The following is a 24,972-nucleotide window of genomic DNA, read 5'->3' as shown; positions in this document are numbered from 1 at the left end:
CATATCCTTCTGTATAGTGAATAACAAGTATTGGCTCTGTGCATAAGAACATAATATGTTAATGGAATCATGGGTCCAGTTCATCTGCTCAAGGATCTAAATTGATAGGCGCACCTCAAGAAATGAAACACCTTTACAATATCTACTAGTATGATCACTGAAGGCTACATTATATGGGATGCATGTGCTATTGCCAAGCTCACACACTAGGCTATGATGGGATGTTCTTAATGGAATAAAACCATTTTGGATGGGATGCATCAAAGTGGGGATTACTTTGACCAAGCAATTTGCTAAGGCTGTAGCAAATATCTTTGTCTCCATATTGATGCAAGAGATGGACAGTGGGGACATCTATCCAGTAGGAGGCCTGATTTTAATCTGACTGCAATAGTAGCTCTGTGTAGATCTTCCAGGAGAATCCCAGTGTGCATCAGGTATTCATTCAAACTACAGTAATGTGGTTGTATCAAAGGCAATCCCATAAAATATTTGGATGGTAGACCGTTTGCGCCCAGAGTCTTGCCATTGAAAATAGATTACAAAGCTTCAGACAGATCTTTAGCTATCAGCACACATCATCTCTGACTCTCAGCTCTGTCACCAGTTCCACCAAGACCACTAGATTTGTAAGAGGGTGCACTTTTGTACAGCTCACTGTAGTATTACGCAAACACCAAGGCAAACAGCAGCAGGCCAGATATCTCCCCCCTACGCCCAAGAGTAACGAAGGCACTGGCCTAACAAGGTAATCCTTGCAATGTACCTAGCACAGTAATTTTCCCACCTTTCCTCAAATTCATAGACCCAAAGCTGCGTAGTATTCCAGGAAGCCTATCTCACATCAAACATCAATTGCCTCAGTGCTCCGGAGTCACTTCCATCTGGTACAGATGGTTTCTTCCTTCCTCGACCGTGATCCTGTGTTAATAGTATTGTAACCATTAGTTGAAAATAAGGTTGAGTCTCCTCCTCAAGGTTCCAAGAGTACTTGCTGTTCACCAACCATCAGCCATTTAATCTTCAACTGCTGTTGGTTTTCATTGCATTACACCCCAAATGGGGCTCTATTGCAGCACAAGGCACCAGATCACTAGACCCGATGTCGACTCTTGAAATACAGGTCATGTTCGGGGTCAGTAGCATTAAATATTCAAGGCGTGAATATAATCTGTGTTCTGCTTTAAAGTAAGTATACTCCATGGTATGTGAGTGCCAGGTCCGCCACACATGCAAGTGCCAATGGTGCCACTCATGTAAGGAGAGGAGAGGTACTCTGCCTGGTGCATGGCCTTGTACTGCACCATTCCCAGTTATGATCCATTACTGCATTAAAGCCACTGCATATTGGAAAGACACCTGCTTGAGCTTCCATTATTAGGTAATCAGTTTCTCCAGACTAGAGTACGAGGCTGGGCGTGAAACAAAATACACATTCAAACACTCAAGCCTGACCCCCCATTAAAACCAGACACTGCATGGAATGTTTTATTTGTATCCGAAATGAATCCTATAATAGTGAAGGGGAATGTCTTGCGGATTAGTAGGTCCACACTTTCTAACCTGTAGGTCACTTATGCTGGCCCAGGAAATGTAACTTATTGCCCAGCAGATGGATATCTTGAAGCAGTAATGCTACTGGAGAGAAATGTTTCATAAAATTGCAAGACACCCCCACTTTTAGTCTTATAATTGTAATCCTTTGAGTCTCACTCAGACTCCAACGGTCTCAATTTCATTGTCCAAAGTCATCCTTAATTTGTTTTCCGGCCATATCTTTGTGTGAATGCCACACCTTGTGACATGAATGTCAAAAAACCTTGACAACCTTCCCATCAGCCAACTCATTCCACTCTATACTTCCACCCTAGAATCAATTGTTGCTTGACGCCTGATGTTGCAACATAACAACACGCACGAACATTAACGTCCATTACAATTAGGGGTGGGCAGTGAAATCTGCTCCGCTGGCAGAGCTTGCACGTTTTTTTACTCAGCCCTATACTTGGAACGTGGAGTTCAGGACAACTCCACCTCCCACGTAGCAGAGTTTACCGGTGCCGGCCCAACCCTATCATTTCACAGCTGCCTTCCCATTATTGGGAATTGTCAAAGGTCGCAGAGTGCACAAGTCTGATGCGCCACAAGCGCAGATCATCTCTGAGATTTGAGGGCACTTGGCGCTGCGCTAAAGGCGCATTACAGACTGCACTATGAAAGCACCGGCCTTCCCATGGCTTCCAAGCAGCATCGGTGCAGAAAATGCCACCCTCTGGTGCGAATAACTTATCATAAATAAGTGGCAGAACATGGATCCAGTACCGCTGACAGCAGTGTCATTACTAACTGGTAAGACGTCATTTATTCTATAAAGCGACAGGGTACAGAAAATCTACCTGTATGTGACATGCTACACAAATACCACACGGGGCCCCAACCACATGAAGCAAATGGTGCAACTTCCAAATGTCACCAGGGCTCTGAGACGGCATTGCTGGTCCATGATGCACTTTACACATAATGCATTATTGAAAGGACATGTAAAACAAATGTTTTCAGACTCACATGAATTAGAAAACAGACTGACCTGATAATAACAGACAGACATTCTCTATAATTTTTTGTATTTTTATTTTTGGTATTTATTTCAGGATCCAATTATTGCATTAACATACATATACATTCCAGGTAATTGTTATCATGAGCAAATCATACTGGTAATAGGTATGAATACATATTTCATAATGTAAATGTAAATTGATACTTGTATAGCGCACTCTGTGGAACCCCTCCTGGCTTTCCCTGTGAGGCATCCACTCCTGGGCACCCCCAGGGTGAAGGCCAGGCATCCTTAGCGTTGTGATGGCCGTTGTGGAGATTAAGCAAGCTATTGCCCAGAGTTGCAGAGTGGGACTCTATGATTAGAATAGGCACCGAGGCGAGAATTATCAGGTCCGTGGAATTTTGAGCCCAAGACGTGGAATTTTGAGCCCAAAGACCCGCCGAGGCGGGGAATTGAACCCTGGTCCCGGGCTAGACCTCTGCATCAGGTTCTGCCACTCTAACCATTGAGCCACACTTCTCCAGCTTGGAACTGCTCCGAATATACCAAATAACAATAAGCAGCGTTCACCAGAGCACACCATCAATAAATACAGTTGTCCTAAAAACAGATAGAAAAGTAGTTCATAAAGTGCTTATGAACGTACTATAATATGGGGGTGGATTGCAAATGATTTAATCCATCCCTTCAACCTAGCCCTGGTTCTTCAGACGAGAAATATTGTCCCCAGAGTTATTCAAATGTCTTCACTACCCCAATTCGAGTTGCATATAGTTGTTCACTAGTTCTAACTCGCTTAATTTTCTGTAGCCAGCCCTTCATTATAGGAATCAACTGTGCAGTTGCTATATGTACTCATTTTAACCATTTATCAAGCAGACCCAGCACGGATAATACCCCAAAATTCTCAGCCAAGTAGTTGAAGCCAAATTGACCTGCCACTCCCTTGCAAGATACTGGAATATGTCATCCCAGAAACCCTGAATGGATGAGCAATGACAAATTACATGTGCCCAATTGGCAGGAGATTGACCTATACATCGAAAGCAGTTGCCTGGGAGACAGGAATTAATACGAGTTAAGGTAGCCAGAGTTCATTAAATGGGCCATTTGGGAAAAACAGCATTCAATGCCAATTGGCCCTCCTCAGCACACTAAAGTTCAGCATATTGATTTCCTTCCACATCTTGTTTGTCATTTCTTGACCTTTATATTTGTTCAATTTATTTGTGGCTTTTGGGGCGAGGTCAGGCCTTTAATAGAGGAAAGCATTCGTTTCCATTCCCCTGATTTTTCCAGTGCCCCATCTTCAGTTAGAGTGAACACCGCCACTCTGCTACTGAGAATCTGACCTAAATCTAGGTTGGAAAATATTTTATTGAGTGCTCTAAATAACCCAGGAGCACAAAGTCGTCCTGCACATGCTGTCAAACTTCCACTATGTTTAACCATCTGTCCCCCAACAGGAAGTCTGACATTGTCCTTCAACCCACTCCTTCACATTTTTGGACAATTTCAGATGCAAGCTTCACCCCAGGTTGGATGTCTAATACGGTCAGGGGTGTCACTGAATTAATATGGGGGATGGACTATCTCCTATAGAGGTCCCCATGCTACTGGAAGAACCACTTCAAACTCTTATAGCAAACTCTTTTTGGTGACTTGACAGACTTTAGCATATCGAAAATATTGAACTCTTTAAAGATCAACTGCATAAAATTACTTATAAATAAAACGTGTTCAGCTTTGAATTAAACCTAGGCATATATTGTGCAAATTAGGCGAAGTAGTAATCCTTAAGATTGGGAAGCGCCAACCCTTCATCCTCCCTCAGTTCATATAAAGTGCTTAGTCCAACTCTGGCCACTTTTATTGCCAGACAAAAGATGAGAACACGGACTCTATGAATTAAAAAAAAGAAGCGGATAAAATTCAAGGAGTAGCCGAGAACAAAAAGTTGAATAATGGAAGGACCGACATTTTAATCAGTGAGACTCTAGAATGGTCAATGGTAGAGAATTCCACCTGGAAAATAGATCTTGAACATGTAAAAGGAGAGGAGCAAAGTTAAGGGCATACAGATCCTCTATCTTGGTTGAGAACCTGATGCCAAGATAATGCTTTGGATGTGGATTAACACAAGATCAAATCTGAGTGTAAGACGTCAGAATTACTTCTACACAATATTATTTCGGTCTTCTTGTTAATTACATACCCTCCCAGCTCCTCATATTTAGAAAAAAATCTCAAAGCCCTTTTCTTGGGTCTCCAACCTACTATCCAAAATTAACATAATATCATCCTTCTATAGTTTTATGTTATTCATCAGAGGGAGAGTGGGGCCCGTCGGCTATTGAGTTAAATCTCTTGGCAAGCGACTTTGTGATAAATTTATAATCAGTGTTTGGTAATGTAATAGAACGATACGAGCTTGGATCGTCGGGATCCTTCCATTTCTTCAAGAAACTTACAACATTCCCTTTAAAAAACAACTGCAGTATAGCACCTCATTGTAGCATTGTATTAGCGAGTGATAAAAGGTAATCGGTTATAACGCCTGAAAAAAGTTAGTAAAATTCCCAGCGGGAATGCATCCAGGCCACAGGCTTTACAATTAGGAAGGTTCTTAATAACCTCTATTAATTCCTCTTTACAGAAAGATCGAGGCATGCTAACCCCCTCTTCCCTAGTTCATGTTGGAATATTGCACTCTGCTAAAAATCTGCCCAGGGAAACTATATCGACTGAGTTTGTGTGTATATCTGTTTATAGTGCTCTAATATAATTTCCCACACCTTCTCCGATCCCCTGCTTCTACTTCCCGAGACTCGACATTACAAGGGATTTATCCTAATTGGTAGCTGTTTGTTCACATGCCTGCCAAGCCAGGAATTTTCCTGTCAAGTTGCTTTCCTCATAAACCTTTTGAAAATGGGCCCAATTTACAACACACTTTGTATAATATGCTTCACTGATGTCTCGCAATGTTGAGCACTTTTTTATTAGCCCTGGTTGAATTCTTCAAAAATCTATCATAGCACTGCTTTACCTTTTGTGCCTGGATTTGTTTTAGTTTTTTAGCTTTTCAGGTATTTTCTTCATTCTTGCTTATCACTCTCCCTCTGATAAATGCCTTCAGGGCATCCCATACAATGTCTAGTGGGGCGGTCTTATCATTAATCATCAAAAATTCCCTTATCTCCTCTGACAGTTTTCACCCATTCTTCCTCCTGCAAATATTGTTTATTAAGTACCCAACGTCTAGGGTGCCATGTGAGCTCATCCACTGCTATCTTGAGAATGATCAATGCATGATCTGAAAACCTATTGGGTAAGGTACTTTGAGTTTCATAATTCACAATTTTGGAGATTTTAAAAAAATCCATGCGAGAAGAGCTACAGAATCTCCCTGAAAAGCAAGCATATGTTATTTTTGTTAGACAAGCTGCCCTCCAGGGTTTGACTAATGCAAGTATTTCCTGGAAGTTCCTACTGACTTTCAAGATTTTTGGTTTTGTCTGATATTTTGACTGAACCAAGAAGTCCACTTTTGGGTTCTGCAGCACATTAAAATCCCCCCGATTATCAATTCACCAGGATTTTGCAATAGCGACTGGAACTGGTCTTCGTATGGTGCAATACTTTTTTCAACTGAGGTATAAAAATGAATGAATGTGATAAGCCTTGACCACACCAAGCAGTTCACCCAGCACCAATGGCCCTGTTTTGTGAATCTGTTTTATATTGAGGTTTTCGTAGAATCGCAATATGACAATTACATATATATATATATTTAAATTTATTAACGTTTTAATATTTTAAATAACTAAACATCATTTAAAAATACCCATTAATATTAAAGAAAAAAGTCGATTTGAATAAATAATTAACAATAAATTAACAATAAATATCAATTAATAAATAATAGTTACCAAATAATAAATATTAAGCAATAAAATAATGTAAAAACAAAACAAATATTATTAATATTTAATTACCAAATAAAAAACATTAAACAATAATATTATTTGTATGCCAAAAAATACTTTTTATAACACATTAATTACAAATTATTGACAAATAATTTCCGATAAAAAATAATGTAATTAATGTAATTACCAATTAAATAAATTAATTACCAATTCCAAAACCCTGTTCTTTCAGAGAAACTCTCGCTGGGATGTCTCGAATCTTTCCCTCCTCTCTCTTTACAGGATTTAGAGATTCTCCTTAATAAAACCAAATCCGGCTCCCCTCTAGATGCTTGCCCGCTCACGATCATTAAGCAGTGTAGAGAATCCCTCCTCCCCCCCCTTGTTGACATCATGAACAGGGCCATGAGGGTTGGTATTTTTCCTCATCAGTGGAAAAATGCAGTAGTAAAAACTTTACTCAAGAAACCTTCTCTTGATCCTGGGGTATTAAAGAACTTCCGCCCCATCTCACTGCTTCCGGCTCCTGCGAAGATGTTAGAAACACACCTGAATAAACATCTCGCTGCCTTCGTGGAAAGCTCGGGCTGTCTGGATCATTCCCAGCATGGTTTCAGGAGGGAACATAGCACCGAGTCTGCCCTCACCATAGTGCTGGATAATATCCGCACGCGTGTGGATGGGGGACAGACCTCCCTCCTGATCCTCTTAGACCTTACGGCTGCCTTCGACACCCTTTCTCCCTCAGTTTTAACATCTCGCCTGAGGGAGATCGGGGTTCAGGGGGCGGCCTGGGGCTACTCACCTCTTTCCTCGATCAACGAGAACAAAGAGTGATGCTGGGTAAATTTCTATCTCCATCCCTGTCTGTGCAATGTGGGGTCCCTCAGGGGTCGGCGTTAAGTCCGACCCTTTTTAACATATATGTGACCCCTCTTGCCAGACTGATTAGATCTTTTGGGATGGAGGTAGTTTCGTATGCGGATGACACGCAGATCCTCGTCTATCTCTCCCAGTCAGTTACTTCGACTGCCTCCAACTTTAGATCTTGTATGGAGGCAGTCGGTCAATGGATGAATAACAATTCGTTGAAACTGAATGGGGAGAAGACGGAGGAGATGGTGTTCGGAGGAAAGGAGGAGGTATGGTCAGACGATTGGTGGCCAGACTCATTGGGAGCCTGTCCTGTTCCTGCTTCTTCTGCCAAAAATCTTGGGGTCGTGATCGATTCCACCCTCAGTATGTGTCAAGAGGTTACTAGAACTGTATCTACCTGTTGGGGTATTATTCGCATACTGAGGAAGATTAGGCACTATCTTTCACAGCAGGCAAGGAAACAACTTGCTGTTGCCCTTATCGGCTCTCGGCTGGACTACTGCAATGCGCTGTATGCGGGACTGAATAAATGTCTGCTGCGGCGCTTGCAGGTGGTCCAGAATGCAGCGGCTAGGTTTGTTTTGGATCTACCCCGGTACACTTCGGCTACCTCCGCCAGAAAATTGCTTCACTGGCTTCCCTTAGAGGACCGTATACTCTTTAAGACCATGTGCATGATTTACAGGGCCTTAGCAAAAAGTAGCCCTACTGGAATTGGATCCATTCTGTCCCGTTACAGCCCTTCTAGGAACCTACGTTCCTCTAACAGACTCCTTCTATCAGTCCCTCGTATTCGGAGAACCAGATGGGGTGGTAAAGCCTTTTCCAACTTGGCACCTAAGTGGTGGAACGCCCTCCCATTGGAACTAAGGTCCCTTCCCACCCTTCAGTTATTTAGAAATGCCCTGAAAACCCGTCTCTTTGTGCGGACATACTTGTAGTTGTGCTTTGCCTTTTCTGATCTGTTTTGGTAGGCGCCTTGATACTTCGGGTTTTAGTCGCGCAATACAAATTGCCTTTCAATTCAATTCAATTACACATCAAATACAATAATTACCAATTACAAACATTAACTAACAATTACAAACATTACCTACCAATTACAAACATTAATTACCAATTAAATAAATGAATTACCAATTACTAATATTAATTACCAATTAAAACAATTAATTACCAATTAAAATTATTAATTGACAATTAATAATTAATTAAAAATACATAAATTATCAATACCAATAAATAAACATAATTCATTACTTAATTACAATTAAAATACTTCCCACCCAATTCCCCTATAAACCCACTACCCGCTACAGAAGTTAAACACAAAAATTAACTACAATTAATTTATAATTCTTAAAAAGTTATAATTAATTAAATATAACAACCCGCTCCGGTACTAAAACATAAAAGTGACTTAAAAATAACATTATAAATATATGAAAATAGTTCACATATAACTCAAAACAAGTAAAATACTTAACAAGAAACATATAACACATACATATTAAATACATACTAAAATACATAACAATAGTACAAATATCGATATCAGTAACATCGAAATTACTAACATCGATATATTTGTTATCGATATTACTGACTTCGATATTACTTACATCGATATAAAAAAAATCGATATTACTTTCCTTAGGGTCGATATTCTGTCCCACGATATTCTTGACATCGATATTCTTTACCTACGATACCTTCGATATTTCTAACTCAATATTTATGTAGATCGATATTTACAACTCAATATTTTGACTGTGTGACATCCATCAGAGGGAGAGTGGGGCAAATACTGTTATTCCCTCGGATTGTTCTGGCTAATGGCTCAGTAAAGAAGGTGAATAAAATGGGGACTAGCGGACACCCTTGCCTGTTCCACGCTGCAGCCTTATTTGCCCCACTTCTACTGCATTGATGATAATACTAGCTTCAGTTTTACATTTTATTTACCAACCCCGTAATCCGGATGGAATACCATATCTGGACAAGATTTTAAATACGTTTTCAGAGACCACAAGGCCAAAAGCTTTTGCCGTATCTAGCAGAAAGACTAGAGTTGACTGCAAAATAGTCCAAGGCTTCCGCAAGGTAGTGTGTATTTGTCCCTAACTGCCGACCGGCTGGGAAGCTGTTATGGTCTGTATGGATCAATCCGGAGGCTATTGAGTTAAATATCCTGGCAAGCAACTTTGTGATAAATTTATAATTAGTGTTTGGTAATGTAATAGACCGATATGAGCTTGGATCGTCGGGATCCTTCCCTTTCTAAAAGAAACTTACAACATTCCCTTTAAAAAACAACTGCTGTATAGCACCCCATTGTAGCATTGTATTAGCGAGTGATAAAAGGTAATCGGTTATAACGTCTGAAAAAAGTTAGTAAAATTCCCAGCGGGAATCCATCCGGGCAACAGGCTTTACAATTAGGAAGGTTCTTAATAACCTTCATTAATTTCTCTTTACAGAAAGATCGAGGCATGCTAACCCCCTCTTCCCTAGTTCATGTTGGAATATTGCACTCTGCTAAAAATCTGCCCAGGGAAACTATATCGACTGAGTTTGTGTGTATATCTGTTTATAGTGCTCTAATATAATTTCCTACACCTTCTCTGATCCCCTGCTTCTACTTCCCGAGACTCGACATTACAAGGGATTTATCCTAATTGGTAGCTGTTTGTTCACATGCCTACCAAGCCAGGAATTTTCCTGTCAAGTTACTTTCCTCATAAACCTTTTGAAAATGGGCCCAATTTACAACACACTTTGTATAATATGCTTCACTCATGTCTCGCAATGTTGAGCACTTTTTTTATTAGCCCTGGTTGAATTCTTCAAAAATCTATCATAGCACTGCTTTACCTTTTGTGCCTGGATTTGTTTTAGTTTTTTAGCTTTTCAGGTATTTTCTTAATTCTTGCTTATCACTCTCCCTCTGATAAATGCCTTCAGGGCATCCCATACAATGTCTAGTGGGGCGGTCTTATCATTAATCATCAAAAATTCCCTTATCTCCTCTGACAGTTTTCACCCATTCTTCCTCCTGCAAGTATTGTTTATTAAGTACCCAACGTCTAGGGTGCCATGTGAGCTCATCCACTGCTATCTTGAGAATGATCAATGCATGATCTGAAAACCTATTGGGTAAGGTACTTTGAGTTTCATAATTCACAATTTTGGAGATTTTAAAAAAATCCATGCGAGAAGAGCTACAGAATCTCCCTGAAAAGCAAGCATATGTTATTTTTGTTAGACAAGCTGCCCTCCAGGGTTTGACTAATGCAAGTATTTCCTGGAAGTTCCTACTGACTTTCAAGATTTTTGGTTTTGTCTGATATTTTGACTGAACCAAGAAGTCCACTTTTGGGTTCTGCAGCACATTAAAATCCCCCCGATTATCAATTCACCAGGATTTTGCTATAGCGACTGGAACTGGTCTTCGTATGGTGCAATACTTTTTTCAACTGAGGTATAAAAATGAATGAATGTGATAAGCCTTGACCACACCAAGCAGTTCACCCAGCACCAATGGCCCTGTTTTGTGAATCTGTTTTTTATTGAGGTTTTCGTAGAATCGCAATATGACAATTACATATATATTCACTGTCGGCCTTACAGTTGTTACAGTTCATGCCATGTGTAAATGCTTGTTCAAGGTCAGTATATTTCACAATGCAATGTAAAGAAACAAAAAAGTGCACAGGAGGATATTACCCATGTGTGCATTACCAATGCTCCTCCAATACTCAGATATGGGAAGGAGAAGGGAAGGGAGGCGGGTACACAATAGTATGATTTTCCGCCCATACCTCACAATCTTAAATGTCCATTGAGTCGTGAGCATTGGCACCTAGTTATCACAGCGTGCATATGCACGCACAGACATTAGTTGTACTGGCCCTAATGCATAGGTAGAAGTCAATAAAAGGACTCGCCAGTGAACAAAAAAGGGAGAAAAAAGGGGGGGGAGAGATGGAGGAGGGAAACATTGTATATACTATTGTGGTAGGCGAGAGGGGGGAAGGAATGGAATTGTGAAAAAAGAAGAAAACCGTACGTAACAAACTATATAACCCGCAACCCCTCACACTTACATAGACAGTATTACATGTGGTCATACATTTCGCAGCTACTAGTGCCTGCACAATTCCAAGCTAAGAATATATGTGTAGTGTCAACCAGCATATGCTTGCCTCAGAGAGACTGGCGTGGTGTGTACACTGCTACGATTAGTGGGCGCGCTAGTGGTCTATGGCTTGGGTGACGGGTGAAACCGCAGGCGGTGTGTCTATGCTACATCGCAGTTCAGTGCACATGGCTTCCCAGGACGTGGCAATAGGGATCTAATATAGTCCCAGGGTTTCCTTGTGCTTAATTGCGAAGCCTTCCGCTGTGGCCCATGCAAGCATGGCGTTACCCCTTGCGTGTCTGTGAGGGGGTCAGATGCTTTCCATTCTTTACTGATCAGTCTCTTGGCCACTATCAATCCCAGATCTAAGAATCTGGATGTAACTTTTGTGGTGGGTGTTCTGCGGAACTTACACAATAGATACACAGGCCATTCGAACGGGAACTCCTGACCAGTGCAGTCATGTAATGATGCTGCTACTTCCCTCCAATATGCGCCCACCCTATGGAAGCTTCAGAACATATGTATTAGGTCAGCTCCAGGTTCCTCGCATCTCGGGCATATGGCCTTTACACGATTGAAGTATTGGTTCATTTTTGCAGGCGTGAGATATGCCCTATGTATAACTGTATCTGGTGGAAGCACATGTTCCTGGGGATGAGTGTCAGGCTCTCAAGTATTTGGACCCATTCCTTTTCAGTGAACGGGCGACTCAGGTCTTGGTCCCATTTACCAGTGGCCTTCTTTATCGCTGGCACTGTTAACCACTTCAGCACTCAGCCCTTTTGCCAAAAAATAGCTGTGCCCATGTGGGCAGCTTGGAAAGACAAGAACCCTGAATATGTTGCCCAGTTTTTAGACATCGAAAAACCTGACAGCTTCCGACCTGGGATAGGGATCTCCTGAACCAAGATCAGTTCCGGGTTTTCGGCAAAAATCCAGCTTTCGATTGGCCATAGGTTTTTACCATTATTAAGGCCATTTGCAGTAAAAGAATCTACCTTCAGGGAGTTATTCATACTGAAAACCTATTCTTGAATAGCCTTTAAGATAAATTGTTGTTAAACCGACCCCCCTTCCGCACCAGCGGATCAGAATAACAGGAACCATATAGCTGCCTTTCACCCAGGTGAAAACACCAGCCCAACCTTGCAATAAATTAATGAAGAAAGCGCAGCGGAACTCCATGGAATTCAATGGAATTCCATGGAGTTTTTATGCAACTCTGCCGAATTCTGCATAGTGCAACTCTGCAAGCTCCGCCCACCCCTAATTACAATGCTAAACCAACTACCTCACGCTACTGAACTACAACACTTTCTACTCTCCCTTTATTATCAGAGGTCCTCCTGGTGTCATACAGCCCTGCCACTATATGGTAGAAATTGTTTTTTTCTTACCACAGTTGCCACAAGGCACCAACATTTATGTAGGAAAAGAGTGGAATAATATAGATGTGTGGGAATCAGTCTAGGAATGTTAGAGAGAGAAATGAAAAGCATATACTCTGCCCATTCTCTGAGTATTCCCTCAAGTCACCAAAATGATAGATCATTGACGGGATGGCATTGGGAGCATTTCCCTGGTCAGAGTGCTTTGCCTCCTCTTGTTCACAGGATAACCAGTTTAATCTTCATCGGTGTGAGTCGGGCTACCCCAGTTCTTCCACATCCCGTGGTGTCATTGACCCCTTCTCTCAGTCCCTGATGGGTGAGTTTCTCTAGTCAGTGGTTATCAATGCTTCTTGTCTTGGGCGGGGGTCCTCAGGGCTTTCCTCTTCTCATCTGAATTTCACTTAGTCTATAGCAGATCACTTTTAATTTCATTATGTTATATGTATTTCTAAGCACCCTATCACCCACAAGGGTATCCTGGTGCAGAGCATGTGTGTGTTGTGTGCCTAGTCCTGCGTATTGCAGGTTGGTTAATTGAAAAGTCAGGTTTTAAGCATCTTGTAGAATTTGAGAAGAGCTGGGGAGACTCTGATGTGGAGTGGGAAGTCGTTCCACACTTTAGGAGCAATGTAAGAGACTGCCTGTCCTCCTGATCTGGTTCTGTTATATGCTTGGTAAGTATGCAAGTAGGAGTCATGCAGCAGAGTTGTCTGGATGTTTGGGGGAAGGTGATGCGACTGTTCAGGTTGGGGCCTGAGTTAGGGAGAGCCTTGAATGTGTGTGGGAGGAGTTTGAATTGAGCATAATTGTGTTTCAGGAGCCAGTTAGTTCCCTGATGTGGGATCTGAGTTCTGTGTGGGACGTGAAGGATGAGTCTAGCTGCCTAGTGTGGAATGGTTTGTAGTCCTCTAGTGAGTTGCTTGGTGATCCGGGTGGACAGTGAGTAGGGTTTAAGTGACAGCTTTTCAAGTGTTACTTGGAGGCCATTTGATGATCTTATTCAGCATCTTCAGGGTGTGAAAGCAACATGCAGTGATGGCCTTGACTTGTGGTTTCATGTCCAGTTTGCTGTGATGATTATTCTGAGGTTCCTGGTGTGGGTTCTGGGTGTGCAACCAAATTCAGCAGGCCACCAGTTGTAATCTGTCTTGTCAGTGTTGAGCTTGAGACAGTTGACTTTCACACTGTAAGAAAATTTGCTCATGCAGGCAGTGAACATGTTTCTTCTGTTGTGAGTTGTGTCCTAGAGGAAGAGTATGGGTTGTGTGTTGCTGCGAAGGAGAGGATGTTGATGTCATGTGTACTGATACATTGGACAGAGGGATAATATATTCTTTGAACAGGGTGCGGCTGAATGATGAGCCTTGGGGCGCTCCACAGATGAGTATGCAGGCTTCTGAGGGGTACGGTGCCGGGCTGACAGCTTATGATCTATGTTTTAGGAAAGAGCTGATCCAGTGAAGAGCAGGTCTTTGAATCCCAATGTTGTGTGGGTTCCTGATGAGGATAGGGTGTGAGATGGTGTAAAATGCTACAGAGAGGTCCAGGAGAATGTGGACTGCACTGTCTCCTCTGTCAAGGATCATGTGGCGGATGTGAGTACAGTTTCTGTACTGTGGCTGGGCCTGTATCCAGACTTCGTGGCATTGAGGAACTGGTGGTTGGTGAGGCATTGGTTGACTAATTTTTTTTAAGACCTTTGCTGGGTATGGTTGGAGGGAGGTAGATTTCTTAAGCAGGGATATGATGGCATGTTTCTAGGTGTCCAGGAATGTGGATGAGATAATGGAGGAATTGAGGATGGATGTTAGTGCCTGCTGATTGGTAGTTATCGTTTGGTGAAGGTTGGTGGTTGTGGGGTCAGATGGAGCCCCTGAGAGGATGGTCTTAATGGTAGCAGCGATTCTGATGGCATGACAGAAGGCCATAAAGCCAGGGTTTGCTGTTCGGCTCTGATGGGAAATTTAATTGAGATGGTGATTGGGTCTAGTTGAGGGCTGGAGACGAAATATTTGGAGGTGATTTTGTTACAGAAGAATTCCAAGAGTTTTCTGAAAATGTCTTGTGTGGGGTGATGTTGCTGGAGGTGGCAGAAGGCACGGAGGAACCTTTGATGATGTTAGTTCTGGCGTTGATGCGATGTACAAGGGCTGTGCACCTGGCATTCAGTATCTGCTGATGATAGTGCCTTGGGGCTGATTTGAAGATGTCTTTATCTGCGGTATTTTGACTTGTTCTCCATTTTCACTCCAGTTGCTTACAGTGGTGTTTCATCAGCCTGACTTCCACTGTGTGCGAGCTAGCCTGTGGTTGGGCTATTGCCATGGGGTTGCATTTTTGGAGAGCCAGGGTGTCGGAGCATGCAGATAGCCAGCGTTTGAGCTTTCAGCAAGTTGCTGGTGTGTTTGGATTGCTTCCCAGAGAGGGCGGAAGGCTACTCCTCTTCTAAAATGCTTTTATATCTGGGTCAGGTAGTTATGTTGGTGGTGTTATGGTGCTGGACTGGTATGCTGAAAATGATGAGGGTGTGGTGAATCCAGGTCATAGTTTCTGACTTATCAACTGTGATGTTGCCAACTGAACAGTCCAATAGCTGTCCAGTAGTGTCGGTTGGTTCAATAGTATGAGGTCAAATTTTTTGAGGTTTCTTGAAGGACCATAGATTTTGGTTCGGTACTGTCTTCTAGGTGAAAGTTAAGTGCTCAGAAGAGAATTAAACTGGCATTGATGTTGAGGGATGCAATGAAGTGAGCAATGTCATTGGCAAAATTGGTGCAGGTTTCTGGTGGCCTCTATATACCAGACAGAAGTTGGCTGTGATGTGTAAGGTGTTCCAAGTAGATGGTGAAGGTGTTTGTGTAGGTAGTGCAGCTGATGGTATATTTGAATATGATGGTGCCTCAATCTGTGAGCTTATGCTGTTTATGTTAACGGCCTTACCTAGTTATCTTCTGCCAGGGATGGCAGAAGCGATGTACAATGTCGAGGTTGGGTGTGGCCATATTTCCATAGGAAAGACAAGTCTGGACCCTGGTCGTGCAGTAGGTACCATATCTGTGTGGTGTGTTTGGTGAGCAATCAGGTATTGAGGAGCATGCATATGCGTGTGGTGTGTTGTTTGGGTGGTGTTTGGTCTGTGGGAGCATGAGAGGGTGGCTGGTTTGTGTGAGCGTGAGCATTAAGGAAGCTGGGTTCTCTTGGTACAGGAGTGGTGTATGTAAGATGTGGGAAAGTGCATGAGAAGTTGCAGGATGTGCATGTGAATGCCCTTTCCATGTTGTGTGGTGTGCCATGGCAGTGCAGTGAGCAGCAGCTGGAGTTAAGAGCATAGAAGGGCGCAGCAGGGTATTGGTGGGTAGAAACCAGGATGAGCGTAGAGGGGCTTGCCTTTGGCTTGCCTTCAGCACACCAGTACCATGCCCTTTGCACGCCTCTCACGCTTGTCAAAACTGCAACCACCACTAAATAGTCCTGGAAGGAGATAGGAGCACTAGGTACCATGGGCAGGAAACCAGTGATGTCACTTCCTGTGCAGGTGGGCAAAGGGAAATTAAGCCCTCTTGCTTGGCTTCTTTTAAATACTGTTGTGTGGGAAACCAGTGATGTCAATTCCTGTGCACGTGGATGAAAGGAAATCTGATGTTGTTGGTGGGAAATAATAATTGAAAATCCAGTTGTAGTGCAGTTTTTTTTACGTCATCCATTGTTGTTGGACTTGTTTTGTATATACAGGAAAATCTTCGCTTCATACATTTCTCCTTTTTGATAAGCCTCTTAACGTATGCTATCTCAATCTATTTAGTTCAGCAGCCTTGCTTTGATGGGTTTCAAGGTTGCTCCAGGGGAAGGCCTTTGCCTCAGTACTCTTCAGGCTTATTCCGCAACCTCCACCACAGCAAATGAGGACAGTTCTTCTTTAGGTATCCACTAACTGATCCAGGAATGGAGAAAATGATTCTTTTGATACACTTGGTCTTCCCCTCTTCTAGATGGTTTGTCAAGTCTATGAGCCTAGACAATCTGTCTATAAAGAAGTACCTCATAACTCCATTCTCAGAGACCCAACATTCTGCTGCATTCACTCTAGCTACATAATTCCAGAGGTCTTCGAGAGAGAGAGATAAATCCATGCTACTTCACTAACCTTGTTTTTTCTATAGACTCTCTGAAAGCCTTGGACCCCTGAAGGTTAGTGACAGTGGCAGCAGTCTCCTCTGTTGGACCTTCATTGCTGCTCACTCGTGGGCTAGTGCAAGGAGAGTGGAACTTAGCTTTACTTCTCCATTTTAGTCTGTTTTTGTGATCCCATAGGTTTGCCCTTCACCATGTGTGCTGCAAGTAATATTGCTGGGTGCCCCTCTGACTTGTGAGTTGTCTAGTCTCAGGGGTCTAAGTCCTCCCTGCCCATAGTCAATATATGGATGCACTGGGTTGATTCCTCCCGTTTCAGTCCCAGCACCTGACTTATCTGTCATATGACCTTGTGTCATCAAGCTCAATCTTGCTTGCCCTCTCCTGGCTCAAATCTAGGCCTTCAGCATTCATATAGTTCATCATGAGTGTTATTTAGCCATTTGTCCCAAGGCAGCTGCTTCAGCAGCATTAGGCTACAAGATACAATTAGGCTATGTCTGCTGCTGTACTCTTTCTGTTATATTTTCCCCCGGCCAATATCCAAGTGGAAATTTGTGGTATCTGTTGCTTCGGCTTCCGTGAAGTGTTAGTTCACCCTGGGAGAGCATCCACCTGGCAGCCTCACTCTCTACGTGGTCTGTCCCTTAACTCATTTATAGCAGGTCATCTTCAGGAGTGTCCCCATCTGCAGACCTACTGAGACACAAGACGGGCTGCCCAAATCCCCATGCAGAACCTGAGCTAAATATAAATGGATAAATAATGGGTTTACTAGAGGGAAAGATTAGACCTGTGGCACACAATCAATAAGAGTTTCACTTATTATTGCACATGCAGCTTAATTTGCTACAATATCCTATTTTTATGCATTTTCTTTAACATGTGTCTCCTAAATTTTAGAATGTACAAATGTAGTTGAAGAAATATTATTCAAAAATATCAAATGATCCAATTAAACTTTGTCTATGAAAAACAACATCGTCCTTGTTAAGAATATGTGATCAAGATGGGTCTCAATGTATTTTATTTGTCTGTAGTACAAACCGAGGTAGTTCAGCACATTAGTACAATAATGTTGCAAGGTGCGTTATTAGATCAATCCTTGCTATCCTCACATAATTGTGATTTATTTTGTTATGGCGATCACCTCCTAGGAAAGGTGGCATGTTTCAGTCAACTGATTGAAGGCCTCCTAAGGACATAACAAGGGAGTGTGAAACCATTCCAAAGATTAGATTGAAATGGAAGAGTTAATTTAGTAGCTTGCGCAGGGTAAGGAAAAGAGTTGCAATCAAATGGTAAGTCCGAAGATAATTTATAGTAGCTTATGAAAAAATTAATTGTTGCGGTTTATGGGGGAAGTCGCTGCTCTGAGCTTATTGCATCAAAATGTGACTGTCAACAACTGCAAAAACAACAATTGATGGACAGAATACAGAACAATGTCATACATTCACCCCAGTACAGAGATCTGGGCCTAAATCCATCATTTTTTTGCACTCCACACCACCCCAGTTCAGACATGGCCATATGCAAATCATCTTTGACCCTGTGCTTCATGGGAACAGTCCAGCCCGAACTGCCAAGCCATGTCTTCCCTGGACCGGAAACAAGCATCCTAGGACCGGTTTCTGGTTGTCAGCTGTCCTCAGCCAGGATAGCTTGACTCCAGTGATGTGGAGAGCACGCGACTCACGTCTGAGCATACCCGTCCCACTCGGGGTGACAAATGCAAAAACAACAATTGATCCACACCACCCCAGTTCAGACATGGCCATATGCAAATCAGACTTGACCCTGTGCCTCATGGGAACAGTCCAGCCCGAACTAGCAAGCCATGTCTTCCCTGGACCGGAATCAAGCATCCTAGGACCGGTTTCTGGCTATCAGCCGTCTTCAGCCAGGATAGCTTGACTCCAGTGGTGTGGAGAGCATGGGACTCACATCTGACCATACCCGTCCCACTCGGGGGGACAAATGTAATACCAACAATTGATGGACAGAATGCAGAACAATGTCATACATTCACCCCAGTACAGAGATCTGGGCCTAAATCCATCGTTTTTTTGCACTCCACACCACCCCAGTTCAGACATGGCTATATGCAAATCAGCCTTGACCCTGTGCCTCATGGGAACAGTCCAGCCCGAACTGCCAAGCCATGTCTTCCCTGGGCCGGAATCAAGCATCCTAGGACCAGTTTCTGGCTATCAGCCGTCTTCAGCCAGGATAGCTTGACTCCAGTGGTGTGGAGAGCACAAGGACTCACGTCTGAGCATACCCGTCCCACTCGGGGTGACAAATGCAAAAACAATAATTGATGGACAGAATGCAGAACAATGTCATACATTGACCCCAGTACAGAGATCTGGGCCTAAATCCATCGTTTTTTTGCACTAAACACCACCCCAGTTCAGACATGGCCATATGCAAATCACCCTTGACCCTGTGCCTCATGGGAACACTCCAGCCCGAACTGCCAAGCCATGTCTTCCCTGGACTGGAATCAAGCATCCTAGGATCGGTTTCTGGCTATCAGCCGTCTTCAGCCAGGATAGCTTGACTCCAGTGGTGTGGAGAGCAACAACTGCAGCACACCATACGCTGGTTGCTTGATATTCTTACCCCTTTATACTGCTTCTGGCATCCCTCGTTGCTCGAGCCAGTGCCTTAGTGCTGACTAGACCAGCTATAGTGGGATACTTTTAGATATGGTGTTTCTACTTCTCCCGAGATCACTACTGGGGACTTCCATCGCACATTGTGTAAGTTATTTTTTCACACATCACTAGAGATCGCTTTTGGACTTACCATTTAATTGGAGCCTTCCCCTGCTTCATTGTCACTTGTGCATAAATATCATTGGCTAAATTTGGGGTCTCAATGTGGAAGCTGTGGTAAGCAAAAATGTGTAAATGGGATACCATCCCCGTCTGTGGGCCGTTATAAGATCAATATGTGGTAACCCCAATTGTGGATGCAAACCATCGATATATTCAATTGCAGTCCAGCAGCAGGAAGGGGATGCCACTTTCAATCCTCCTCCTACTCTATCTCAGTCAGTTGCAAAGTGTGTTTTCTGAGACAGAAAGTAATGTCAGACGTGGCTCACTATGTCCTCTTTCAACTTTCCAACCTGCAAATTGTGGTTGCAAAGCCTGTGATCTTTCAAATAGAAGGCGTTGTAGCAACAAAATGGCTTAGTTCAGTAGGTCTACACTTTTCTTCTTCCAGTCCCCTTCCTCACTTCACTAGATCTCTATATAGATATATATATTTAGGATTTTTCTTGTCTACTGAAGAATACTTTTCATTTTATCTTCCTCCCTTTACTGGTTACTAAACACCCAGAATTAACCACCTCAGAAAAGATTGTCGTCAAAACCGGGCCTGTCTGGGTGTTCACAGTGCACATGTTCAATCAATGACTTTTTTCACATCATTGATGATTAAATAGCTTACGTTTTAGCAGTTATTGCATATCTAGATATTAGAGTATTTGTGTTCTTCATTATTTAGAAAAGGTGAAATTGTGTGCTCTTGCACACACCTGATGCTTCCTGCATATTGTACTTCAGTAGTGTCCAACTTGGGTTCAGAAGGCCATAAGTGCTTATGATAAAAATAATGAGTGCCCCTGACCAAAGCTCTGCTCATAAGCCCGTGGTAGCTGCTATCAAATGTTGGTGCGCTGAATACCAAGGCTTTGTAGTTTTGACATTACCTCTTTAATCCACTATCAGATACTCTCTGCCCCTGTATCTTGCTCCTGAGACAGGTTTCCATCTTTCTCTTCCTCTGTCATTCCACATTTTTTTTTTTTCCCTGGTATCCTGAAATATGACGTTGATCAGTCCCTCGTGGACACAGGACAAAGAGCATCTATTACAGGGATCCCTCTAAGAGCTCCCATGCAATATTTTCTTGAAAGGGTAAAGGGGCTTGTCTTGACTTTGGCAGCCGTCATAGGATCCTATCCTGTCCTCTGGAGGTCTCTGTACCTACAGTGCACCTGTCAGTACAGCGGAAGCACTCCAGGGCAGATCTGTGAGCGCCATGTTTTTTTGACTGTGCTCCACAATCTTTCTTGTTTTTCCCAAGCAAACTAACAAAGTTGGATTTGCTTCAGAAAAATAAAGTAGTAATGGTCATAGTGCACAGGGCAATTTCTCCCTGCACATCAGGGCAAGTGTTGTTTCACCTTGTATAAGCTGACCAGTCCTTGAATTTCAGACGCAGCGGGGTTAATACATGAATGTGATCTTAAAAGTGCTTCGTTGTCAGCTGAGGGCATACAGCTCCCCAAGGTTTCATCACATTCACCGTTGATTAAAACGTGTTTAAATACAGTATTAGTGATTTTTTTGTGATCACGTAACTACGAGCAATTTTAGATTTGTATTGATTCCTTGTTTCTGTTTTTCGATTACAGGGCACTGCAGTGAGCCACACTAGTCCTGCGCCAAAAACAGCTGTCACTGTAACCTGGACCGCACCTCCTGGCTCTGGATATGTTGAATTCAGGTATTCTTTCTTGGCTTGAATGTTATTTGCCGAAGAGCAATTCACACTTTCCAGGCACCTTTGGTGAAGCAATAGATAGATCACAACTGCTACCAGAACTCATAGTGAGCGAAGAAATCTATATGAACATAGATTTGATCACATAAACATTTTAGTTAGTAGTTGTGCATGCTGATATTATCACGAACGGGACAGAAAACATGTCTTTTGTAATTTTTGTCATTCTCAAGTCATTTTAAAGTAAAACATACACAAACATTTATATTGGAAATGACAGCAGACTTTATGGGCTGATTTAGAGTGTGGCAGATGGGTGTATACTTCGTCAGGGCGATGGAGTAAAGTATTCAGTCGCCATGACGGAGTACCTGTCTGCCAGATGTTGAGATGTACGCCCAGCAGACATCTTTAGCATTAGCAGGATCCACTGTCATGGCGCTTCCTTTCAATGCATTGTAATTTTGATGGACCGATCCATCAACATGATGGAGCTGCACAGCAAACTGACTTAGGGGCCGATTAGGATGGCGGACGGACCTGCGTCCGTCCGCCAACCCAGAGGAGGAGGGACCGTCTGCAGGGGCAGCGGCGGTCCCTCCGTGCTAATTAGGATGTGACCGCCACCCTGGCGGCCACATCCTGTATTTCTAACATTGCGGCGGGTGCTGCTTGAAGCAGCTCACGCCGCAATGTTAAAAAAATGCATGTTTACCTTTGCATGCACAAAGCTGCAGGCACCGCGTGGTGCCTGCCGCTTTGTGCACTCAAAGGCAGGGGGATACCATAGGTACACCCCCATGTGCACCCCCACCCCCTCTTCACTCCTGGGGGCCCGCAACGGACCCCCGAAGACAACACCGTATGCCTTTCCACGGCAGAAATGCCGCTGTGGAAAGGCATATGACCGCAGCTATCCTGATATGGCTGGGGGTGTCTGATAGACACTGCCAGCCTTGTTAGAGCTTTTCCATCGCGGTCCAAAGGCGACCGCGGCGGTAAAGCGCCGTACGGAAAATAGATCCCCCAGCCATCCTAATCTGGCGGGGGGTCTTTTCCAGTCTGCAGCGGATAATCCGCATCCTCCGGGCCGGCGGTGGCTTCCGCCGGCCCGGAGGATGCGGTTTATCCGCAAGCATAATCGGCCCCAAAGTTTTGAATTTTTTTTTGCCGAAACAAAAATCCAAAGTGGGATTTTGTTTTTGAAAATAAAAAATCCATGCCTCCCTCACTGGGAATTTTGTAACATGGTGAGGGGGACATTATGCAGTTTTCCGCCGGCGACATATTGAAGGTCCGCCAATTTCTAAATGAGGCAGGCGGACAGAGATTTTGGTGGACTGTCACCATTGCAGCGGAGTACCCTCTCTGCAAAATCTAAATGAACCGCTTATAATTCCCATTTGTAATGCAGGCAAAATTCACACCAAGCAGCACAAAGGCAAAGGCCTTATGTACCAATACCTTTCAACGTAAACAGAGAACGGGTAAAACCTTTCTATACATGAGGCCGTATGAAATTTGATCTTAAAGTATAATAGGCAAAATAATATTTATGTAACACCGCATATTTGATATGGGTTCATCTGAAAAACTCAATACATTATGCACTTTACTAGCAGCATTTGAATGCAATTTATGTGGGTTGTATCTAAAATGTTCTGTAAGCTCAGTTCCACTGACAGCAAATTCTTTGGTAGCCTAGTTCTTCATTTCTCCTCACACAAAGATAGAAAAGTGGCTAAAGAACAACATATGTCTTTATCTTGGAGTTTTCTCAACCAGGTCCTTTCCAAGGTCCGACCAGGGGAAACATGAAGCAAATAAGCATTGGCATAGCCAATAGGACTTGCATTGGCATGCTAATGTAATGAATACTTTTTTTACATTTCTTTTTATTTAAGGCATATGTAACAAAAATAATGAAAAAGAAATGTAAAACATACTGTTATCTATATTTATTAACAATATAAATACAATAGAATTGAACAAAAAATCACTGATGTGCATGTGTTATTAGTCAAGTAAAAAAAAAAATGCCTTTCAGTTGCGCATGCATCTAGCTCTATGAATTTTTACAGGACTGGTATAACCCTTGCTCCTCCTTGCACCACACAAACTAGCAAAATCTTCCTTTGTTTTACTCTTCCATTTTTCCTCCCTTGTTATATACTGCTATAACCCTTTTCTGACTTATTCTCCCTTTTAAACGACACTGATATTTTTGCTTAATCTAATATTTATTAATCATTTTTTGATGAATGCTTGAGGCGAGTTTGAGACTTCAGTGAATTATAACTCTCATTCTGCCTCATCCTTGGTTTTCTTACCAACTCCAACATGTCTGCCAGATGTCACTGTAATATTCATCAGCACTCTAGTAAGCACAGTTGTAGATTGCCCACATGCACGTTACCGTGTCACACTATACATAGTTGATCATCCCCGTGGCACACTGTGTATCACTGCTGTGAGTCCACCTTCACCTGTGAGCCCTGACTTTCCTTCACCTGGGTGAGTGCACAATTAATTATTGTACCCTTTGATTAGCATGATCCAACACAGGTTTGTATGCCCAGTACTTAGAACCCCCTTACTCTTCCCAGGACCTTCTCACTGCACGCCATATCCTGCCTTATTCTGGAAAGACCATTTTCCTCTCCATGCCTCAAGCATCCATAGGAGCTCTTTTCAGCATCAACAGGTACTTATCTGCACGCCAACCAGAGGATGTCCTTTTGTCTTCCCTAGTTTTTCCCCGATACCCTCACTTCTACCGCTAGGTTTCTCTTGACCATTGTCAGCAGACACCTGTTGCTCCACCCTTGATCCCCAGGCGTGGGGTAATTAATTAATTTTGCCTCGCAGTTGGTCTCTCTGCGACCTGCATGGCGCCAACCATATCCTGGTCCGTAACATATCTGGGTGATACGATATTCTACTTCATAATTTCAGTCAAATCTTACTTACGGTTCATTAGATCCACTAATCGTGTCTACGTTTACGAGGCTTCAACTAGGCCAGTCACTTAATTTGTTGTTGTGGTCTGGATGTGCTCGTAAGGTCTAAATCTTCATTCCTCCCTACTTTTTATCACACTATAGACACTTATCGTATGTACTATGATCCTCACCATTCACACATCCAAGTGGTTTCCTTGCTTATCTAATCTTCCTTCCTTCTTCCCTCCCTTTCCTCTTTCTTCTTTTTGCCCCCCTCCCTTTTTCTTTCAGCAGGCATCCTTCTAAGGCTAAATTTTTTCTAGACCTGATGATTATCCCACTATTATGTATCAATCAATCAATCAATCACGGCATTTGTAAAGCGCGCTACTCACCCGGGAGGGTCTCAAGGCGCTGGGGGAGAGGGGTAAGTTACTGCTCGAACAGCCAGGTCTTGAGCTGCTTCCTG

The 24,972-nt window shown here is 42.9% G+C and overlaps 1 protein-coding gene across 3 annotated transcripts in view; it reads left to right on the top strand.

Moving 5' to 3' along the window:
- Nucleotides 1–24,972, top strand: part of LOC147747554 (ferric reductase 1-like) — a 335,069-nt gene that overhangs the window by 175,814 nt on the left and 134,283 nt on the right. For all 3 annotated transcript variants that reach the window (XM_086954117.1, XM_086954120.1, XM_086954121.1), the window contains exon 4: nt 21,473–21,564. In XM_086954117.1, coding sequence (XP_086810243.1) covers nt 21,473–21,564 — 92 coding nt within the window. The remainder of the gene's footprint in view (nt 1–21,472; nt 21,565–24,972) is intronic.

The sequence above is a fragment of the Lissotriton vulgaris genome, chromosome 1_1, assembly GCF_964263255.1.
Source record: "Lissotriton vulgaris chromosome 1_1, aLisVul1.2, whole genome shotgun sequence".
Taxonomy (NCBI): Eukaryota; Metazoa; Chordata; class Amphibia; order Caudata; family Salamandridae; genus Lissotriton; species Lissotriton vulgaris.
The sequence above is the reverse complement of the archived record's forward strand: the minus strand, read 5'-3'. Positions and strand labels throughout refer to the sequence as shown.